The sequence below is a fragment of the Miniopterus natalensis genome, chromosome 12 (assembly GCF_054644295.1).
Source record: "Miniopterus natalensis isolate mMinNat1 chromosome 12, mMinNat1.hap1, whole genome shotgun sequence".
Taxonomy (NCBI): domain Eukaryota; kingdom Metazoa; phylum Chordata; class Mammalia; order Chiroptera; family Miniopteridae; genus Miniopterus; species Miniopterus natalensis.
Genome location: NC_142092.1, coordinates 67083649 through 67103190, shown reverse-complemented (window position 1 = coordinate 67103190; position 19542 = coordinate 67083649). Strand labels below are relative to the sequence as shown.

Below are 19542 nucleotides of genomic sequence, written 5' to 3'. Positions count from 1 at the left end.
AGAAGGGTGGGTGTGGGCTGAGAGGCAGGAACTTAAAAGCCATCACACACAGGCTTTTTAGAAGTGTGGTTTATTTCCAAATGTTTGGGGAATTTTCTTGATATTTTGGATTTCTTGTTTAATACCATTATGGTCAGATCATACTCTAAATTATTCCAATCCTGATATTTATTTAGACTTGTTTTAAGACCCAACCTATAGTCTGCCTTGGTAATATAGACTCGAAAAGAATATATTTCTACTGCTGTTAGGGAGAGCATTCTGTAAGGGCTAATTGATCACTTTGTTTGGTAGTATTGTTCATATCTTCTATATGCTTTCTGATTTTGTGTGTGTGCCAACTTGTTCCATCAGTTACAAAGAGGGATGTGCTAAATCTTTTACTGCAATCACGCATTTGTCTCTTGCCCCCTTTAGTTCTGTTAATCTTTGCTTCAGGTATTTTGAAGCACTCTTTTTAGGTGCACACTTATTTAGAATTGTTTATATCCATATTTTTCAAAACAGCTGTTCCCTGAGCCCCTCAGGGAAGCCATTCCCAAGTGTGAGAACTGCGAGTGTCGGTGGCCTGGGGCTTCCGCAGCAAACCTGAGCTGTGCCAGTCAGCCACGAACCCCGTGGTCCTGGAGCACATCTATCTGAGGCAGCAGCACCAACTTAGAGCCACATAGACTCAGTTCTGTGCACCGGCCTGATTCTTAAGGGAATTCCGTTTCCTTTGTTTATACCCGTGACCTCCAAAGGATTGCCCTATGGATCGAGTGTGGCCATGACTGGAAAGTGCTAAGTGCAGTCTGCTTCCTGCCCTGCTTCCCTGTCTTCTTGCTCACAGCCTGCATCCTATCCTCTTGGACATAGCAGTCGTAGCATCTCTTCTAAACTTCCCCAGAAATGCTGAGCTTTCCTTCCCCCTCCTTTCCTGGGTGTGCTGAGTCACGGTTCCAAGCTCTACCAGCCTGAAACCTCTTGCTCCTTCTGTGTCGACAGAGAGGGGTGTTGTCGGGGGTAGTTCAAGGTCCCACCATCAGCATTTGGAGTTCAGGCACCAATTTTCCTTGACTACTAGAGGTGGACTCACGGAAGGTCAATTTTTACAACGCCACAGTAGGAGCCAGAATGCCACTGGCCATGAACCTGTCATGTCTCCCTCCATTAATCCACTTGTACTGGCATGAGTGGGAAGGAGATTTCTAGGAGGACCTGAGTAGCTCACAGAACCAGAAAGCTTGTCTGACTGGAACATAGGGGCCTCAGGTTCTCTTCTTCCTCTGTCATGCTGTCTTTTGCCCTGGGGGTCACCCAACTCTTGTCCTTGCTTTTCTCCATGATGTAGACTGCATCCTACAGATTGGGAGATTTCACCACAGCTGCTCCAAGCTGGTAACATTCTAGCTTAGCAGCCCCAGGGGAAAGAGGGCCTCTCCCTCAGCTTCACCATATAAAAAGGATTCTGATACATCTGAGAAGGGTGGCTCAGTTGGTTGGGTGTCATCCTGTGAACCAAGATTGCAGGTTCAATTCTTGGTCAGGGCACATGCCCGGGTTGCAGGCTTGATCCCTGGTAGGGGGTGTGCAGGAGGCAGCCAGTTGATGTTTTGCTTTCACATTTATGCTTCTCTTTCTCTCTCCCTCTCCCTTCCTCTCTCTCTAAAAACTAATAAAAAATATCTTTAAAAAATATTCTGATATAAAACATCTTGGGTGACAGAGTCACCTTTTGGACAAATCAATTTGGCCAAGAGGATGAGGTGTATCAATATGACTGGCCAGGCCTGAAGCACATGCTTACCTTGTAGCCACAAAATGGAGGCATCATCATTGGCAGCCCTACCAGATGCATGGGAATTGCAGGGTGGCAGTGGGCAATAGCAATGATGAGGCTCTTACCCAAACAAAGGGGGCTGGTTCTGGGTAGACAGAAGCAGCAGGCATCCCTGACCAGTAATGTGAGCACCTGAGAAGTCATACTATTCATCTGGGGGGTGATGGCCGTGCATGGCACCTGTCTCAGGGAAAAGGACTGATGTGTCCATTGGGAATAGTCCCTGTGCTCTGGGGAAGGCTGGTGAGGCAGCCTTGCTCATGGTAGAAGTGCTGGAGTCTAGCATCCAAAGGTTTGGCTCTGAGCTCAGATAGGTGCTGGCTTGAAACCTGGACAGATTTCTTAATTTGTCAGAACCTCAGTTTTCTTTCTGATAAAATGGGTAGTTTTAGTGAGCCTGTGATTAAAAATCCAGTAATTCTTTATTAGTTTTCCTGTAACTGGATTGTCCCAATGCACTACACCATTCACACGAGCCCAAGAGTCTTGTTCTGTGTAGATTTCCTTAGACCAACTCTTCCTATCCTGGGTCCCCCAGCCTTGGCCTAGGACTGGCTGCTGTGCTCATGCAGTGTGCTCATTACCAGAGAGTCTGCTGGGTTGTCCCCAGAGCAGTTCTCAGAGGGACACAGAAGGCATCTCAGTGAGAGGGCAGCCTGGGAACCTCGAGAAGCAGGAACAATGTTAGTCTGGCCCTGCAAGACAGTATTCTGTCTGTGGGCTTCATATGAAGTGAGAGCTGAAAAAACATGCGCTGAGTTTTTGGGCTCAACCTCTGACCCATTTTCTGAATTATAGGAAGAATGGAGCCAAAGAGAAATTGTGAGCGTAGCAGTGGCTCAAGCCCTGGAGGAGGTGCGGAAGCAGAGGGAAGAGTTCCAGCAACAGGTAAGCTGAAGGGTGATGCCCTCACCTCAGTCCCAGGTGGGACCAACCTATCTCCCCACCTGTCTAGGGCAGGGTGGGTGACACAGATCAGGAATGCTGACAGCTGCATGATTCCCCTGAAGTCTCTAGAAAGGTGGGAGGAAAATGTTATAAAGAAACCCTACAGGATGGCCTTTTGGATTTGTGATGGTCAGTTATTGTTATAAACATCACCCGGGAAAGGGCCTATACCCAGGTACCTATTGGGCTCTCTAATCCTGTGAGGCGGGCCACATGTGGCTGAGCTCTCAGCAGGGAGGGTGGGAAGATCCTTCCTTTGAAGACAGACTCAGCATCAGCCCCAGACCTCCTAGTGAGTTGGCTCTAGGCCTTGGGTGAGTCCTTGCCGAGTCTCAGAGCTGCCTCTGAAGAGACTCAGGTAATCACACCTGCCAGGATATCATAATGAGGTTGTGTATAGCAAATTCCAGGCATGTCGCAGGCACTCAGGACGTGGAAGTTCTGCTTATAACAGCTTGTTGGAAGGCTGAGCAGAGTGGTTACATCTCTGGTCAGCCTAGTGCAGGCCAGAGGGGAGGCGAGGGCGAGTGGCCGTGTGCAGGGCTCTGGCCAAGAATTGATTTGTGCCTGATTCTAGGAGCAGAGGTGAGCTTGGGGCATGTTCTAGGCTGTGGCTTTCAGGAAGGGGTTCAGGGGGTACCCTGGGGACTGGAAAGTAGAGATTCCCGTGGAGGAGATGGGGTCGTTGCTGCCAGCCTTCTCTGAGGGTGGTGTCTCTCTCCAAGGCTGCTAACCTGGCATCCATAGTGGGTGAGAAGGAGCGGAGTCTGCAGGAAAGCGCCGCTGCAGCTCTCCAGAAGGAGCAGGAGATTCTCCACCTGAAGAAAGGTGAGGACTGTGCCCTGTTCCTGCCCAGCACCCCGCCCTGAGGTGGCCCAGGCACGAAGCAGCGTGGAGTCCCCAGGCTTCCAGTGCTCACCTCCCTTCTGCCCGGCCTAGGTCATGATGCGGCTCTGCTGCAGGCTCACCAGCTGCGGAGTGAGCTGCAGGCCCTGAGAAGCCTGAGGGCAGAGGAGTCCGAGGCAGCCGCTGGGGCTGGGCGGGAGGACCTACTGAGGCTGCCAGGCCAGGAGCAGGGGTTGGCGCTCTCAGTCAGTGAGCTTCAGGTGAGTCCCATGCGAGCCCACCAGGCCACGGTATAGTTAGTGGCAGTTGTGGCAGCAAACCACAGAGCAAAGCAGCAGTCTGCCAGTTGGAGGTGGCTGAGGGCAGACACAGAGAAGCGTGCTGGGTTCACTAGCTAAGGGATGCTTTAGCTTTCTGTAAGGTGGGGCCGCTTAACAGACCTGCAGGTTGTGAGTCTTGAGGAGCCTGTCAGTGGTCAGGTGTTACGGCCTTTCCTTCTGAGTAGACTCGTTGCCTGGAAAGCTGATGTCCCTCTGGAAGGCGTTAGACAGGCTTGCCGTAGTTTGGTTCTTGACGATTGGCGCACACCAGTCCACACCTTTGGGATGAGTCTGGTCCTTTCCCCTTGGACCTGTGGCTCAGCTTGACCCCTGTCCTGGCTCTCAACTTGCTGCCCCCACCCTGTAGGTAACCTCAAGGACGAGGGCACTGCGGGAGCCCACATACCAGCTTCCGCCTGCAGAGAGGATTCCAAATGGTGAGGTGGGGGTCATGGACCTAGAGCAGCTACAGAAGGAAAAACAAGACTTGGAGCAGCAACTTCTAGAAAGAAATAAGGTAAGGATGCTCTTTACCTTAGCTGTTTATATCTCTGCTCTTCCCTGTCCTTGTGCCTGAAACCACTCAGTCCCTTCTGAGAGTTTTACTGATGCTCCTGGGCACCTCTTGAGGGAGATATTCTTTCATTAAAAGGGCTTTTTCCTGGTTTTCCTCTTCTGTTTCCCTCCTGTGCTTTTGTCTTCCTTTCACACTCACACTCTCACTCTCCCTGCCTTTTCCCCTACCCCCCACATGGGTGAGACACTGTCTAGAGGATCAGAGCTGAGCAGCAGCAAGTCTGTGTGCTCCCAGCCACCTCTGCTGTCACCAGTTGGGTCCTGTTGGACCCGTGTTCTCACCTTCGCTGTGGCCTGCCTTTCTACAGCTGTGAAGTGACAGCAGTAGTATCTGCCTTTAAGTGGGCTCTTTTTTTGGGGAGGGGGGGTTGAGGGATGAAATGAAAGTGTATGTTAGCTCTACTGTAACATTTCTGGTATTTCGCAGAGGCTTAATTCAATGTCACGATTCTGCCCTCCCCAGCAGGCCTCCGCACCTGTAAATGCAGGTCTCTAATCCTGGTTTTTAAAGTGTCCTATGAAGTTTGATGTGTTGACTAGTGCTCTGGCCTGAAATTCTGCCCCCAAATTGTGTGATTGTGTGTGTCTGGTTTTTTTTGATCTTTAACGAAGGGGAAAAGTGTTCATTCTCTTTCTCCTTCCCTCCTCTTCCCTCCCTTTCCTCTTTCTCTCCTGTTCCTTCCTCCCTTCCCCTACTCACATTTAATCTTTTCCTGTGAAACATAAAATAGATAAGAAAAGTGCACAAACACTGTGTGCCCCCAGGGTCCAGCCTTCAGACTTTTTCTCTATGTGCACTCACTCCCTTGGTGACCTCACCCACACCGCATGCTGCTGGCTCCCACATCCACGTCTCAACTCCAGACAACTCCTGTATTGATCTGCTCTCTATCTCCTCGAGAATGTCTAAAAGGCATCCAAAACCACACTTCAGACGTACATGCTTCCTAGCATCTACTGCCATCTTTCCTACCTCAGTAAATGGCAAAAACCTTGAGTCGTCCTCTACCCCCTTGACATCCAAACCATTAGCAAATCCTTTAGAATCTCCCTTTATATTGTACCAGCTGCTTTTCAGCCCCACCACTGCTGCCATCCTCTGCCGTAGAGGATGGTGCTGGGCTTCTAACCTGTTTCCCTGTCACTCCTCTGCCCCAGCCCTTTGACAACTTTGAGGATAACAGAAGTGCCTTCCTGGCCCTGGCTGGGTGGCTCAGTTGGTTAGAGTGTCATCCCAGGGTGAGCAGTATGCCAGCGTGTGGGTTTGATCCCCAGTCAGGGCACATATAAGAAGCAACCAATGATGCATAGATAAGTGGAGCAACAAATTGATGTTTCTTCCCTCTCTCTCCCTCTTAAAAAAAAAGTCAATAAAATTTTTTAAAAAAATGGAAACTCAGCTATACAATAAGACATGGGCACCCCCTAGAGTTACTGTCACTTTGAAAGTTTTAATTAGGAAAACTGTAGGAAGCTGTGAAAACTCTGATAAATTAAAATACTATTCAAAATTCTAGCTACATGATTCAAGAATAGTGACATGGACTAGAAATCCACAGGAAAGTCTCACTTTGATATGTTATAGTTATGAGGCTTTGGAGAAATCTTTATTTAAAACTTTTTCCTGTATTGCTGCTTATACAGTAAATTTTTTCATTGAGAACACAGTTCAGCCTTTCTAGTGATTAATGGAATATGTAATAAATTCCACTTAAGGTTCATAATGCTAATTAAACTCAATTAAAAAAATAAGTAAAGTTTATAAAACCCAGTGTTGGTGGGTTGTACAGAAAAACCATGACCTTTTACATTTCAAAATAAGCATTGCAAATTATAGTATTTCAGGAGAACTGTGGTGATAATGAGAACCATGAGTTTTGGCCTGAGATGCTACTTGAGGGATCATAGCACATACATGTAATTCTGAGGGACAAAATAGACTGTACAGAGATATTTCTAGCTGTGCTACTTCTGGAGGCAAACACTGGGAGCAGTCCTGCAGACAGAGCCCCTGGGGACTTTCCAGGTCCTCGGGCCTGGTCCTCACTGGGACATTGAGGAGGTGTATGATGACTTGGTGGCCCATGGCAGCAAGCACACAGATGTGACAGCACAAGCCTCTCAGGAGACAAAGCAGGGACTTCTAATAGGTGTTTGGGGACCCAGGAGAGTATCTGTTCTGTTGTCCTTAAAGATGGTGAAATGTGCATTTAACGAGTGGCTTTTGGCTGGGGCGGGGGGGTTTGTCTCAGGCCATAAAGCAGATGCAGCAGAGGATGCTGGAACTCAAAAAGACACTGCAGAAGGAACTGGTGAGTACCCCTCCCCTCCCCTGTGCCCTCCCTGGCTGGCTAGTCTCCCTGGGGTGCTTTGCTGCCTGACGATGCTTCCCTTCCCCCGTTGATTGCAAGGGGTCTCTGGGATATCAGATGTTGGCTGGTGGGACAGTAGCCCTGCCAGTTTGAACATGCCTCTATAAAGTGGCCGTGTCACCTCAGGCATGTGCCCTCCTTCTCCAGCTTGTATATTGTCAGTGAGGTGATGGGTGCACCGCATGTGAACAGCAGAGTGCCACGCCCAGCCATAGAAGAGCAGGACCTCTGCCTGGCTGGGGTGCTCACTGCCCCAGGACATGTGTCCTGACACAGATAAAGGAAATGTCTGAACTTCCCCAGGTGACCTTTCTCCCTCCTCTCAACTGTCCACCCCACCTGGAGGAGCTGAGCCTTCAGCTGCTGTTGATTCCTCCCTGAGGGTGGGGGATCTTTCGACCTGCCCTGTGCAGGGTGTGGCAGAGGACCAGCAGGTGATCACAGCATGGGCCAGGTGAATCTCCCATGTGATTCTTTGACCTGTCTTGAGCAGTTCAATGTAGCATCTTTCCTTTGTTTTTTCAGAAAATCAGACCGGATAATGAGCTTTTTGAAGTCCGGGAGAAGCCTGGATCTGAGATGCCAAGCATGGCCCCTTCTGTCACAAATAATGCTGACCTGCCTGATTCCCGAGAAATCAACTTCGAGTATCTTAAACACGTGGTTTTAAAGTTCATGTCCTGTCGGGAATCCGAGGTAAAGGGCTTCTCAGTTGCCTTTGGGTACTGAGTTCTACCTCAGGGCTTGGCTTATTTGTCAGAGCCCTGCACGACTTCCCACCACGTCCGTTTCTTTCTCTTTCGCATCCCAGTTTGACCTCCAGTGTGGACGGTTAGTCATTTTCTCCAGCTGACATTGACCTGCAGATTGAGCAGCAAGTGGGGGCACCTAGCAGGGAACCAGCTTCTGGGATGGGATGTGGGTTGGATGCTGAGGCCAAAGGCCGGGCAGCTCCATCTGCCCAGCATTTCTGCATCCTCTGAGGAGCAGAGCTGCTGTGGATGTCCTGGTCACCTTGCCAGTCCCCAAAGTAAAAGATGGAGAGAAAAACCTTTCATTGCTGTCAGACCTCTGCGTGGTCCTTGCTCACTGTCTGGAGCACACACCAGGCACAGAACCAGAAATGCTGCCATTTAGCCCCAACTCCCCACCACCACCACCTGGATCAAGGCAGCAAAACTTCCTTTGTTTCAGGCCTTTCATCTTATAAAAGCTGTGTCAGTGTTGCTGAACTTTTCGCAAGAGGAAGAGAACATGCTCAAAGAAACCCTGGAGTATAAGGTAGGGTTCCCTGGCCTGCTGTCCAACTCCCAACTCCCCAGAGTAGTTAGTGTTCCCAGTTTTTTCTCATTTCCCTCCCATACTTAGAATGGGCTTTCAGGCCTAAAGACTGGTCACTACAACCATTGTCTTCATTGCTCTGGCCACAGCCAAGTCAGGATGTGTGGATGACAGGAGCGGGTGGCCCACGGGTGGGGAGAGGGCTCTTTCAGCTCCCTCTGTACCTTGTCCTGATTCTCATTTCAAGAGCCTTCTCCGTTTCTAAAACAGATGTCATGGTTTGGGTCCAAGCCAACTCCCAAGGGTAGCATCCGGCCATCCATCTCCAACCCTCGGATACCGTGGTCCTAGATGGAACTACCCAAGGATGGAGCTCCATGGGCTGACATTTTTTCTGTGAAAAGAACACTGACACACCAGTCTGGGTGGGTTTTTAATCACTGTAACTGCAGTATTTTGTACAAGCATCTAAACATTGTTTACAAGACTTAAGGTCCACTTCCCTGCAGACTGATATGAACCGCAGGAGGCAGCAGATCCTATCATTCTGGTCACAAATGGGAGGGTCCTGGCACTACCCACATTTCTAGTGCTGCTAAAATCTCAGCTCTGGCTAGCATTTTGCACCTGAATTTCTAACTTTTGTTAGTACTTAAAGCTGAAGCCATCAGCATCTGGCAGAGAGGAAGCAACTGATCCATCGCGTAGTGATGACGCTGGATATAAGGAGAGCCCTTTAAAATGGTGCCCGCAGGCCAGACTCACTGCTTCTACCATGAGCCAACTCAGTGGGGGTGGCTTTTTAAAATTCCCCTTCCCTGGTAGCATGTTTGGGTTCAGATGAGTTAGAGGCTTTTTAACCTTTCAAGAAAACATTTTACTTTTTTTCTCAAACTACCTAGAACTTTAGATGTCTACATCTTTAAGATACTCTGAAGCCAGTGTGGATTAATGAATATGCAGCTGACAGCATCTCATTTTACTGAAGAAAATTAGCAAATATATAAAAAGATCCTTAGTACCAAATACACTCAATTGCCTTCTTAATGAATGTACTTGTCTTGGATAGGTTGCCGGTAAACCATTTAAATCTATTTTTTATAGCTAAAGGTCTTCACTACTATAAACCTAACCTGTCTTCTGTATTATAAAACCATTTAGTGGTGTTCTTAAAGGAAACGAGCATCAGGAGGAAATTATTTCTGAGGTTGGGATTCCTGTCCCTTTGTAATTTCTCTGGCATCTGCTTCCCCCTGAAGCAGTGATGCCGTTTCGTTTGCTTTGCTCTTGATTCTGGGTTGTAACACTGAGCACATGCTAATTACATGTTTTCTACTGTTAAGGACAGTCTGCTGTACTCAAAGGAGGCAGCAGCTTTCCCTCCCCACAGCCTTGACCAAAACATTGGAGGTGCTCTGCCTTATGTGTGGAGCCACCTTCTGTTCCTCTCTACCCCCAAGTATTTGTGACACTACATTCATATACGGTGTCCAGACAGTCCCCAGCTGGCTGCAGTCTTGGTAGCATGCAGATGGCTCTTGTAGTGACTGACAGAAACTTGTATTACTAAAGAAAAGGGAACATGCTTGCCTTGGATAAGCCACAATATCAAAACTAAAGGGAAACTATTTATTGATTTAGTTTGATGCAAGTTTCACTGGTTAAATTAAAAACTGGAGCTCCTCTATAAATTCATTATCAGCCCGTGAAGTTATGTTTTCCAGTTACACTTAGGGTTAAAATATACAAAATATATCTCACAAAAAAATGATTTGCAGAGTTAACCTGCTACATTTCCACAGACCTAGAAGTGCCAAGCAAGGGAGCAGCACCTTTGTCCCAGCTCGGGCTCTCTGCCATTCAAGTGACCCATTCTTCACTTACCTACCTCTTCCCTGCAGACGTCTGTCCTGTTTTGAATGCTATTTTCCACTTACCTGTTAGGGACACAAAACAGGAGTCCCTTCTGTTCTGTAATTTTGATGAAGAGGTAGCTTTTCCAGCTGGTCCAGGAGAGAATCCTGGCATTGGAGTTCAGGGCTCACCAGAGGCAGCTACAGCACAGCGAGGGGAGCCCGTCTACCTCCTCTGTGGCCTCTCCAGCCCTTGAGCTGGTCCCTCCCGCACCCATGTTCCCGGTAGGTTTAGGTGTAGATGTTGGGGGCATAACTAAGTCTGGAATTGCCTAGAGTGGATTCATTCTGATTAGGTTTTCCTCCTGCACAGTGAATTTCCTTCGGCTTTAAAAGGAAGAGTGGAGTAACTATTCCAAGTGATTTAATGCACTTTTACTTGTATAAACATTCTGTGATCGAGACAGTGTATATATAGCCCTTTATATGAGCATTGGATCTGGATCTACCCCTCCATATTGTAAATAGGGATTATATTATCTAAAACTGCTGTAGAAAAGTCATTTGTGGTGCAATATACTTTTTGATTAAAACTCTTCAATCCAGATACAACTACATGGGTTTTACTTGATATAGTATGGTGTGTCACTATTTCTTTGACTTATTAAATCTAGTACATTGTGTCTCATATACTTCAAGGGCTATAGAGCATTCCTTTCAGAAAGAACCTCCTCAGATAGGGTTTGGGTGAATAAATACATGTAATTTAATAAGCCAGCAGCCTAGGCCTACCTCCCAAGAATGGTGGGGTTCTGAAGAAGAGTTGGGAGGCGTGTGTCACTTTGGTCAATGTCTATCTCCAAGGTGTACATGAGTTGGGCCAGCTTCAGGGACGTGAATGGGGTCTTCACCTTTAACAGGATGCAGACTAGTTACGTGTGCTAAAAAGGAAAGAAAAGTATCTTTGCTCTTCAAAGAGGCGCATTGTTAGTAGCTATAGGGAACAAAATGTTTTAGTATTTATAGGCTGATTGCTACCTGTTTCTGGCTTTTAATCCTTTAAAGAAAACTTGTCAACTTCATGATAAGAATGTTCCTATCACACAGCCAAACCCAGTGTCAGGAGATGGTGACTAGGCCCATCTGAGGCCTACTCTCAAAGGACTCCAAGTGTAGTCAAACAAACTAAAGACTTTTAAAGCCTAGGTCAATTATTGAATGTTTGGCACTTTATTAAATTAAATAAGCTCCAAAATTACATACAAATCAAAAGAGTAAAAACAATAAATACTTATTCAGCAAAACATCTCTCCATAGCAGCCGGTAGCACTGTAGCCCAGGCCTGAGGTACTGCTGTGCAAGAGGCTGGATTGCCATGCACTCCCTGGGGAGTTTCCAGAACAGTCAACCCCTCATTCATTACCATCCCATTCACTACCCTTTTTTGTTACATATATGAAACACACCGCAAAGTATATACTAATAAGCCAAGAGCTTTATTGATGCAGCAGGCACTTTACAATGACCCCAAGAGAGCCCGCCTTCTGGGAGGATGGGATGTCTGTACAAACCCTCGGGGGGTTTCCAATTCAAAAACACAAGCTCTCCCTTTCACCGAAGCCCTTGGATCTGCACCTGCCCAAATCATCCCTCCCCCGTTTTAAACAGGCAGTGCACACAGGTACACCTGACCAACACTGGCCAGCCACTCTGGCAGACAGTCACAATGTCAGTTCTGCATTATTCGTGGACAAAGGCATAGACTATCAGATCCTGCAAAGGATTTAGAAAACAGTAAGACAATTTCTCCCTCCACCTTGAAAATAAAATACACTTCAGCGGATGCATGTCCTGAAATAGTTGGGAGTTCCTAGGAAGATGGTCCATTGTCAATCCCTTCTTCACCAGCCTGTGCATCCAAAATTCTTCTCAAGGTAACATGAGTCTTTTTTTTTTAAACAGTCTTTCTTGCTGTAAGAACTCTTATAATGGAGCCTAGTCCTCCTACTGCTAATGCCTGTGGGGGCAGGAAAAGGAAATGTGTCAAATGAACCTGATTGGACAAGGGGAAGCCTGGCCTGCCAGGGGCGATGGGATGATGCACTTCCTGACCTAGGTCCCACCATGTCACAGGCGCTCTGAAAAAGGATTCCTGCAAGAGCACAGGCACAGTTAGGAGAAGGCAACAGAGCCCCCATTCTAGGGACAGAGCCCTATCCTGGAGCCAAGGGTCCTGGAATTGCTCTTTAGGCAGCAGAACTGGGCTTGAGAACATTGTTACCAAGCACACACACAACAGAGCCCCCCAAATTTCCCTTTTGACAAGCTCATTGTTTCCAGAACCGACACATGCCCATCAAAGCTACCTCACAGAACCCTCATTAGAAATGCCAATAGGGCTGAGCACCAAGTTGCCTTAAAGGGCCCAAAAGGCCTGGCCTTCACACCATGCAGAGGGCTTGCTCAGTTTCCCCGAGCACCATAGCCACCCCCACCTTTTAAGCCCAGAGCTCACCTTTTGGCTGAGCAGGCAGACCACAACCCCAGCCCAGCACTGAAGCTGCCCCAGTGACTGACCCCTCAGTAAGAGGACCACTCCCTTAAAATAAGCCTTCGGAAAGGATTCTGTGTGAGTTATAGCCTGGTCTCCTATGATGGTGGGCATCCTGTAGCTCTAAGGATAAGGGGACGCTGACACCTGGGCAAGACACAGGCTTCACAAAAACCCTACTCTTGTATCAACCCTAGCAAAGGCACAGCTTTTTCTGCTTCAGGTGGATGAAGGCCCTTTTAAGTGACTGTCAAGGTTTCTGCCACTGCCCACTCTGGACTGGTGAGGCTGAAGCCAGAGCAGGAAGCCCTGAGAGCTTCCTGGAGGGCGCAGCCTGCATTCCTAAGCGCCACCACCACCTCCACAAGGAAAGTATTATGAAGCCTCAGCCGTCAGCAAGCCTGCCTCCCTCCCATCTGGGACTCCTCGTCTACCTTACCATGCCAAGTAGCTGCCCCATGACCTGCCTGGCATAAATCAGCAGCTAAAGCAATTGTGATTACCAGAGACAATGGAACCTATCTTGGCAGAGGTAAGTGATCAAATGTCCCAGGTTGCTTTCAGTGTGGCCTCTTGTTCTCATATGCCTATGAGAGCTACAGCTTAGAAAATCTGACCTGCTGACTTGAACCCAGGGGTGGGGGTGAGTCTGTGGGCTGCCTGCATGGGCAATGTGTTCACATACCTTTTCATGCCACTGGAGTAACACTGCGCTGCTATTTTCTGTGGGCTTCTCAAACCCTTTATAAATGTACTTCATTAGCAAGTCAATGCCATTCCTGTCCAGTGATTGCACAGCCTGCTCAATTTCACTGCTCTTAAAATTTGTAAGTACTTTCAGCACCACACCCTGGGCTCGTTCCTACAGAGAAAAGAGAAAAGGAGTGAGACCCAGAGCAACTGCCTGGGCACATCCACGGCCCCCACTTCTGGTATAGAAACACCAAAGCAAGCGGTCAGAACTCACTACAAACTGCATAACTTATAATTCATCTGGGATGGTTAAAAAAAATAAGTGAGCAGAAATTTTTTTACTGGTTTAAATTTCAAAGTATCCCTTATTTATGTTAAGTTATTCCACTATTTGGGGGGCAATAACTCGTTTACTGAGGCAAAGTGTCACTACTTTTGAAGATGCCAGCAAGGCTTTAGATTCCACAGGATCACAACTGTGGAGATCTTTTTTTTTAAACAGATTTATCTGGCTGCAGCTTCCCTCTGTGTTCACCCCAGTAACAGAGGGGCCATTCCCTTCCACATATGAGAGGTGTAGCTATTGTACACATCAAGATGCTGGCACAAAATGGCAAAATCCCAGCTTCAGAGACCCCTTTCCCTGGACCAAACTTTAGCTTCAGTGATGAAATGTTAGCCTCCAAGATGCAGTAAGCACAACTGTATCTTCTCACTTAGTTTTTAAAAGGCAGGAAATCTTAAAAGCACCGAAAATCCTTATGCAAATAAAGCCTATTCAACAGCCTATAAAAGCATAACCACTGATAAGTCTCATCATGTGGCAAAATAATTTATATAGTTTAGCTAATCACCAAGGGCTGAGCTGACTTCTCACCCCATGAGGCTCTGGGGAGAAGTGAAGAGTTTCTTTGGGGAGCTTTTACTATAAACACTGATAGCTTTGATGTCAGGAACACCAGGAGGCTTCTGTGGAAGCACTGCCAGTGCCAACTCATTCCCCTGGTAGACACTCACTGATGCAGAGATGGAACAGACACTGTCCAGAGCCCCAGGGAGCTTGCGCTCAGCTAGAGACAACAGACAACCACAGCCCTGATCCCAACACCACCCAGAAGAGCTGCAGCACAACCCCCTTTACCTTCACGGCTTGATTCTTGGTGTTGACAGGAGAGTTTCGCAGGGCTGCATGAAACGCCCGAAGCATGTCCCCTGTGCATCACCACCAGTTAAGGATGGATAGGCTCGAGCATGTCCATGCTTTTATTAATCTCAAAAACAGCTCACAAGAGTGGAGTTAAATGGCATCTTATCCCCATCCACCCACCTCCCACTGTGGCTTCCAGGTAGGCATAGTCTATAGAGGGTAGCCTGAAGCCTTCCTTAGCCAGAGGCTGCCAACCCTGTATGCCCCTCCTGCCATCCCCTAAACTGTCCCCCTCAAAAGTTTGGATACTCCCTCCGTCCCTGGAAGGCAGTAGCAAGGCAACTGCCCTCCAGGGGAAACTTAGAGCAAAATCTTACTGAGTCTGCTTGCACCTGCTCGGTACGGGGCACCATATCTGCCCTACTGAAGCGTCACAACCACCATGTGAGGTTATCCTTCTCACCTTCTCATTCCCAAAAGGGAAGAACAAAGGCACAGACTGAGGTCTTCTCACTCTTAATCCAGTGTTTTGTATCAGTTAAACTATTAAAGCAATTAAGATGCGCTAAAATTTCTATCTCCCAAGACCTCCCCAGGCCAGTGAGGTCCCAACTGCTACCTGGGGAAGATTTATTCATCTGTAAGAACCTTTGCCAACAAATGAGCCCATCCCATGCTCCCCATCACCAACTTTAGCTGCAACCCTGACAGATTCTTTGCTGAGTTCTGAAAAGCCAGCACTCAAAAGGCAACTACAATCTGGGTTAGGTCCCCGAAGGTGACACCTCTTTTAAACTGAATTACATCAGCTGACTTTCATTTCCTCATCTGAAACACTGGCTTCAGCCAAAAGCTTCAAAAATAGATCAAGGAATGGCTTCTGCCCAACCAGGTCTCTACTGTTCATGCAGTGATACCCACATGTAAAGAGCCATGGCCAACGGAGCAAAGCTGTCCTGCCTTTCCTAGTGTGGGCCCCACTCTGACTGAGCAAGGCCCACACCACCCCAAAGCTCCCGGCCCCCTGCTGGGCTGTGATCCACCTTCCACATCTGAGGCAGCCCACCCCGTATCTGTCAGCCTTGGAATTCCTCTTCCCCAGCCAGGCAAGGGCCAGTCTGATATCAGCCACTGATTAACTTCTACCTCAAAATTCTTTTCTAATTTGGTGTCCCAGAGCAATAAGCAGAGACCCAGAGGTTTAACAGGAAATGCTGGCTGGTGCTCTTCACTATCCAGCATGGTTGGCAAACAAAATCATTTGGAAGGGTGGGATAACTAGTCCACGGGGGCAAAAGAGCCACTGCTTTAGTTACCTCTCTGTAGTGCCAATCTACCAAGCATTCACTGCAGGTGTTGATGGGTAGTGGGCGTTCAGCAGCTGAGGAGATATGGGGTGCTGGGAGGGAATACCATTTATCAAGCTGGCCTCTGTACTCAGCTGGCCTCAGGCCCTTCCAGAGAACAAGCTGTGGAGGCTGGGGAACCCTAACCAACTCCTAGTCTCCTCTACCTCCAGGTTTCTCAACTACGGCACTACTGACACGGTTAGACCAGATGATCAATGTGGGGTCTACTCTATCCATCACACAATATTTAGCAGCATCCCTGGCCTCTACCCACTAGATGCCAGTAGCACCCCCCCAATTCATGACAATCAAAATGTCTCCAAACATTGCTAAATTTCCTGAGTGAGGAAAAAGTGCAAAATCATTCAAAACCACTGCTCTGAACAAATCCCTCCTCCAGAGGACCAGAAGGTGCAGAAGGTGCTTCAGTGAGGTAGAAAAGGAACTAATACCACTTTAAAATCCCTACAAGGTCTCAGATCCTATGCCAAGTGCTTTCAGGTGTCATTACTAACAACTCCTTGTGACAAGAATCATCATTCTTATTTTAAAGGCAACGAGTTTGAGGCTCAGAGAAGGGAAGTGACCTGCCCAAGGTCACAAAGCTAAGCTGTCCAGCTGGCCTTCAAGCCCAAGTATGCCTGGCTCCAAAGCCAAGCTCTTTTTACAATCCCCTGCTGCATTCCACCCACAGACCCAAGTTTAGTGTCCAAGACACCTGCTGTTGTGCCTAGCAATGCGCTGAAGCCGCCTGGGATGTTGTCCGGCGATGCTCCCATGGGACCTGTAAGGCACTATGGTTTTCCTCCTTTTAACAGAGAAAGATGCTGAGCTCAGGGAGGGTATATGACCCACTCAAGGTCACACAGATATGGCATGATAGAGCTAGGTCTGTGTGGGTGCACAGCCCATGTTCTTTTTATTTCATCTGTGCTACCTCCCACCATGACTCGCTTCCGTGTACAGCACAACAGACCTCCTCCTTGCACTTCCCCACTCCAATCGACCAACCCCTATTTCTACTCTCCTAATCTCTGTCCTGACTCCTAGAAGCATGTTCTACAGTTTAAATTCAATGATCTAATATAAATCCAACACCTGGCACATGATAAAGACTCAGTAAATATTAGTTCCTCTTCCCTCCTTGGGCCTCACATTTGCAAGGATTTTAGTTCTCACCTGCTAAACTCCCTTTTCCCAGTCCCAAGAGGTACTCTCTCCATGGTAACAAGGTTCCGAGCACTGCCAGCAGTGAAGAAACTACCATCCCCTGGGTGTGCTAAGTCTAGGTCTCCAAGCAGCCTCAAGAAAAACCTATCACTAGTCAAGGGCATATAAGAGATGACCTTCAAGTCCCTACAGCACCAGGGCCCAGACAGCAGATAACCAGACTTGTTCTCCCCATCTGTGGAAGGTTCTGGGCCACAGGCCTGACCCTGCAGCCCTTTCAGCACCACCTGCCCATGAGTGAGGTCCTGCACCGGACTGCAGAATCAACCTTCCATCATGGGGGCCTTCTCATGCCACCATTTCACCAAAGGGAGCAAGGTTATCCTGATGGGGCAGGAAATACAAGTTTGTATCTGAAAACACATTCCTGTCCAAACAAAGTCTGAAGGTTTTTCTTTTAAAGGCACACTGGAGGAACACTGCAGGACTCCTCCCAAAGGCAGTCTACAGGCCTGACTTCCCAAGCTGAGTCAACCGATTAAACACCCAGAACCTGATTTATATACAGCATGAGCCTCCAACCCTGCAGTGGCAAGTGCGGGGGAGGGGCAGGCACTTCCTGTAACACCGTTTGAATAAAGAAAAATCTTTCCTCTGAGAATAAGTCAGTTTCCTGTGTTCAAACTGCTAAGGGACCAAGCAGGCTGTGACAACCACCTCTATTTTTAATCTTGTTTTCTAAATGCTTGTTTTCTGTGGCCACAAAAATAGTCATTTCCAGTCGTGGGGCTCTACTTTTATATTTCACTTTTTGCTCTCTGGTTTTTCTTAGCTCTAAACTACTAGTTTTTTTCCACTGCTTCCTGCACATGAAGGCTACTGGGGGGAGGGAGCCAAACTCACTTGTTGAACATGGCTGAGACCATCAAGGTCCAAAACCCAAGGTGTTCGTAGGAAGCCAAGAAGAGGTGAGAAACAGTGGCATTAAGCTGAAAGATCAGACTGACTTGGGGGTGAGAGGTATACAACCTCAGACCTCAGGGTTAGACTAAAGCTTCAGCCTTCGCCACCCCTGTGTCCTTTCTTCCCCGAAGCCACCCACCCACCTATTTTCGTGTGGTGCGGCAATGAGGCCCGAGAGGACCGTGCCAGGGGCCGCCCTGGCCGCTCAATTACTCAGCGGTGGTTCACCTCGGCCCCTCCCGCCGGTGAAGCCCGGGTCTGACCCCATTTCCTGTAAGGGAAGGATGGAATGATGGAGCGTCCAAGGAAGGGACAGACTGAATGGATGAGGAGGCAAGGGGAAAAAAGAGGAGAGGCCTCTCGGAGGAGTGAGCGGCCTGAGGGGCCGGAGGCGCGTCCGACAGGCTCCTGGAGCCGCCGAGCAAGCCGGCCCACCAGGGTCCAGGGACCGCGTGGGGCTGCGCTGCCGGGGAGGCTCCGGGGACCGGAGCTGGGAACGAGAGGAGTGGGAGGCAGGTCAGAGAGAAGTGGGGGATACTCGGACTGAGGGAACATGGCCCGAGGGGAGCCAGGTCGGAAGGGAGTTCGGAGACTGACCAGAGGAGACCGGGGATCAGAGAGGAGTGGGGAGTAAGCGTGAGGGGCCGGGCGGGATGAGGGAAGTGGGGAGGCTGGGCCACAGGGAGCCCGAGCCGCCACGCCGGGGAAGGATATTGCCGCAGGAGCCCGTCCACCTCGCTAGGGTCCGGGCCTGGCTCGCCTGCCGCCGCCGCCGCCTCCTCCTGCTCGTCGACGAATTTGTTCTCGTCAAACTCGTCGATGTCCACCCGACGGAAGCGCGAGGACAGCGTGTTCCGGGCCATGGCGGGGGCTCGGCGCCCGCTCAGCCAGCTGCGCTCCGGCTCCGACCTCAGACTCACTCCGCTCCGAACCGGCTCGGGGGCGGGAAACGGCCGCCCGGCACTGCCTCCACCTACTCCGCGCGCAGCCGCCGCCGCCCGCCAACTTCCGGCCCACGCCGGAACCGGAAGTGCCTTGGAGGGCGGGACAGAGCCGGGGGGGGGCGCGGCTAAAAGCGCTCTGCCACCGGTCCTCTGGTCGCCCCTCTCTCTATCCTCCTGACTCCCTCTTCCTTGCGCCTCAGTCTTCCGATCTCAGGAGCGGGCGCCCATCCCGGAGCAGGCCCAGCATCTTGTACGCCACTCATTCTTCAGCCTCCCTCCTTGCAGTCGATGAGCCCCTGGCCCTGGAAGGGGTCCGCGCGGGCACAGCCCCGGACTCCGGGGGTCATCAGACTGAGAGAGCACGGGACCCCCAGGAGAAGGCAGCCGGCTGTGCCTGTCGAATGCCGGGCAGGCTTCTTGGAGAAGAAACCTTCGAGCTGAGGGATGAGTAGTAGTTCTTAAACCCGCGGAGTGATGGGGATTGGGGGAGCCTAAGTCTTAGATTTTAGGAGCCGTGAGCGCCACCACACAGAGCTGAGAAGAGGTGGCCTCTGCCTTGTGCACAGTGACCCTGTGGACTAGGGGAATTTTAAGACGTTTAAAGTATATCTAGGGTGTTAAGAAGACAATGAAGACCTTTGGATTTGAGGGTGTGGTGGCCCCGCGTGTGTAGCAGTCACCTTAGCCAGGAGGGTGGGGGAGACGGG

At 49.3% G+C, this 19542-nt stretch overlaps 2 protein-coding genes across 2 annotated transcripts in view; one reads left to right on the top strand and one right to left on the bottom strand.

Annotated features, from left to right (window-relative positions):
* The window catches only part of GOLGA1 (golgin A1), a 37239-nt gene extending 26616 nt beyond the window's left edge, over positions 1 to 10623 (top strand). The window contains exons 16-23 of the mRNA XM_016210959.2: positions 2621 to 2710; positions 3496 to 3598; positions 3710 to 3876; positions 4304 to 4453; positions 6765 to 6824; positions 7410 to 7580; positions 8079 to 8165; positions 8436 to 10623. Coding sequence (XP_016066445.1) covers positions 2621 to 2710; positions 3496 to 3598; positions 3710 to 3876; positions 4304 to 4453; positions 6765 to 6824; positions 7410 to 7580; positions 8079 to 8165; positions 8436 to 8516 — 909 coding nt within the window. The 3' untranslated portion in view covers positions 8517 to 10623. The remainder of the gene's footprint in view (positions 1 to 2620; positions 2711 to 3495; positions 3599 to 3709; positions 3877 to 4303; positions 4454 to 6764; positions 6825 to 7409; positions 7581 to 8078; positions 8166 to 8435) is intronic.
* Positions 10624 to 11225: 602 nt separating this feature from the next.
* Positions 11226 to 18876, bottom strand: ARPC5L (actin related protein 2/3 complex subunit 5 like). Its single transcript, XM_016210960.1, has 4 exons — positions 18606 to 18876; positions 14404 to 14476; positions 13255 to 13431; positions 11226 to 12035 (listed from the first exon to the last, which is right to left on the bottom strand). Exons 1-4 carry the CDS (start codon positions 18752 to 18754, stop codon positions 11973 to 11975), a joined length of 462 nt encoding a protein of 153 aa, XP_016066446.1. The 5' UTR covers positions 18755 to 18876; the 3' UTR covers positions 11226 to 11972.
* Between the last annotated feature and the right edge of the window lie 666 nt (positions 18877 to 19542).

Coding starts and splice junctions, on each gene's coding strand:
- ARPC5L (XM_016210960.1), bottom strand. CDS start 18,754: ATGGCCCGGAACACGCTGTCCTCGCGCTTCCGTCGGGTGGACATCGAC. Junction 14,477..18,605: donor GTGGACGGGCTCCTGCGGCA/ATATCCTTCCCC, acceptor GTGGTGATGCAC/AGGGGACATGCTTCGGGCGT. Junction 12,036..13,254: donor TACTCCAGTGGCATGAAAAG/GTATGTGAACAC, acceptor CTGCCCCCACAG/GCATTAGCAGTAGGAGGACT.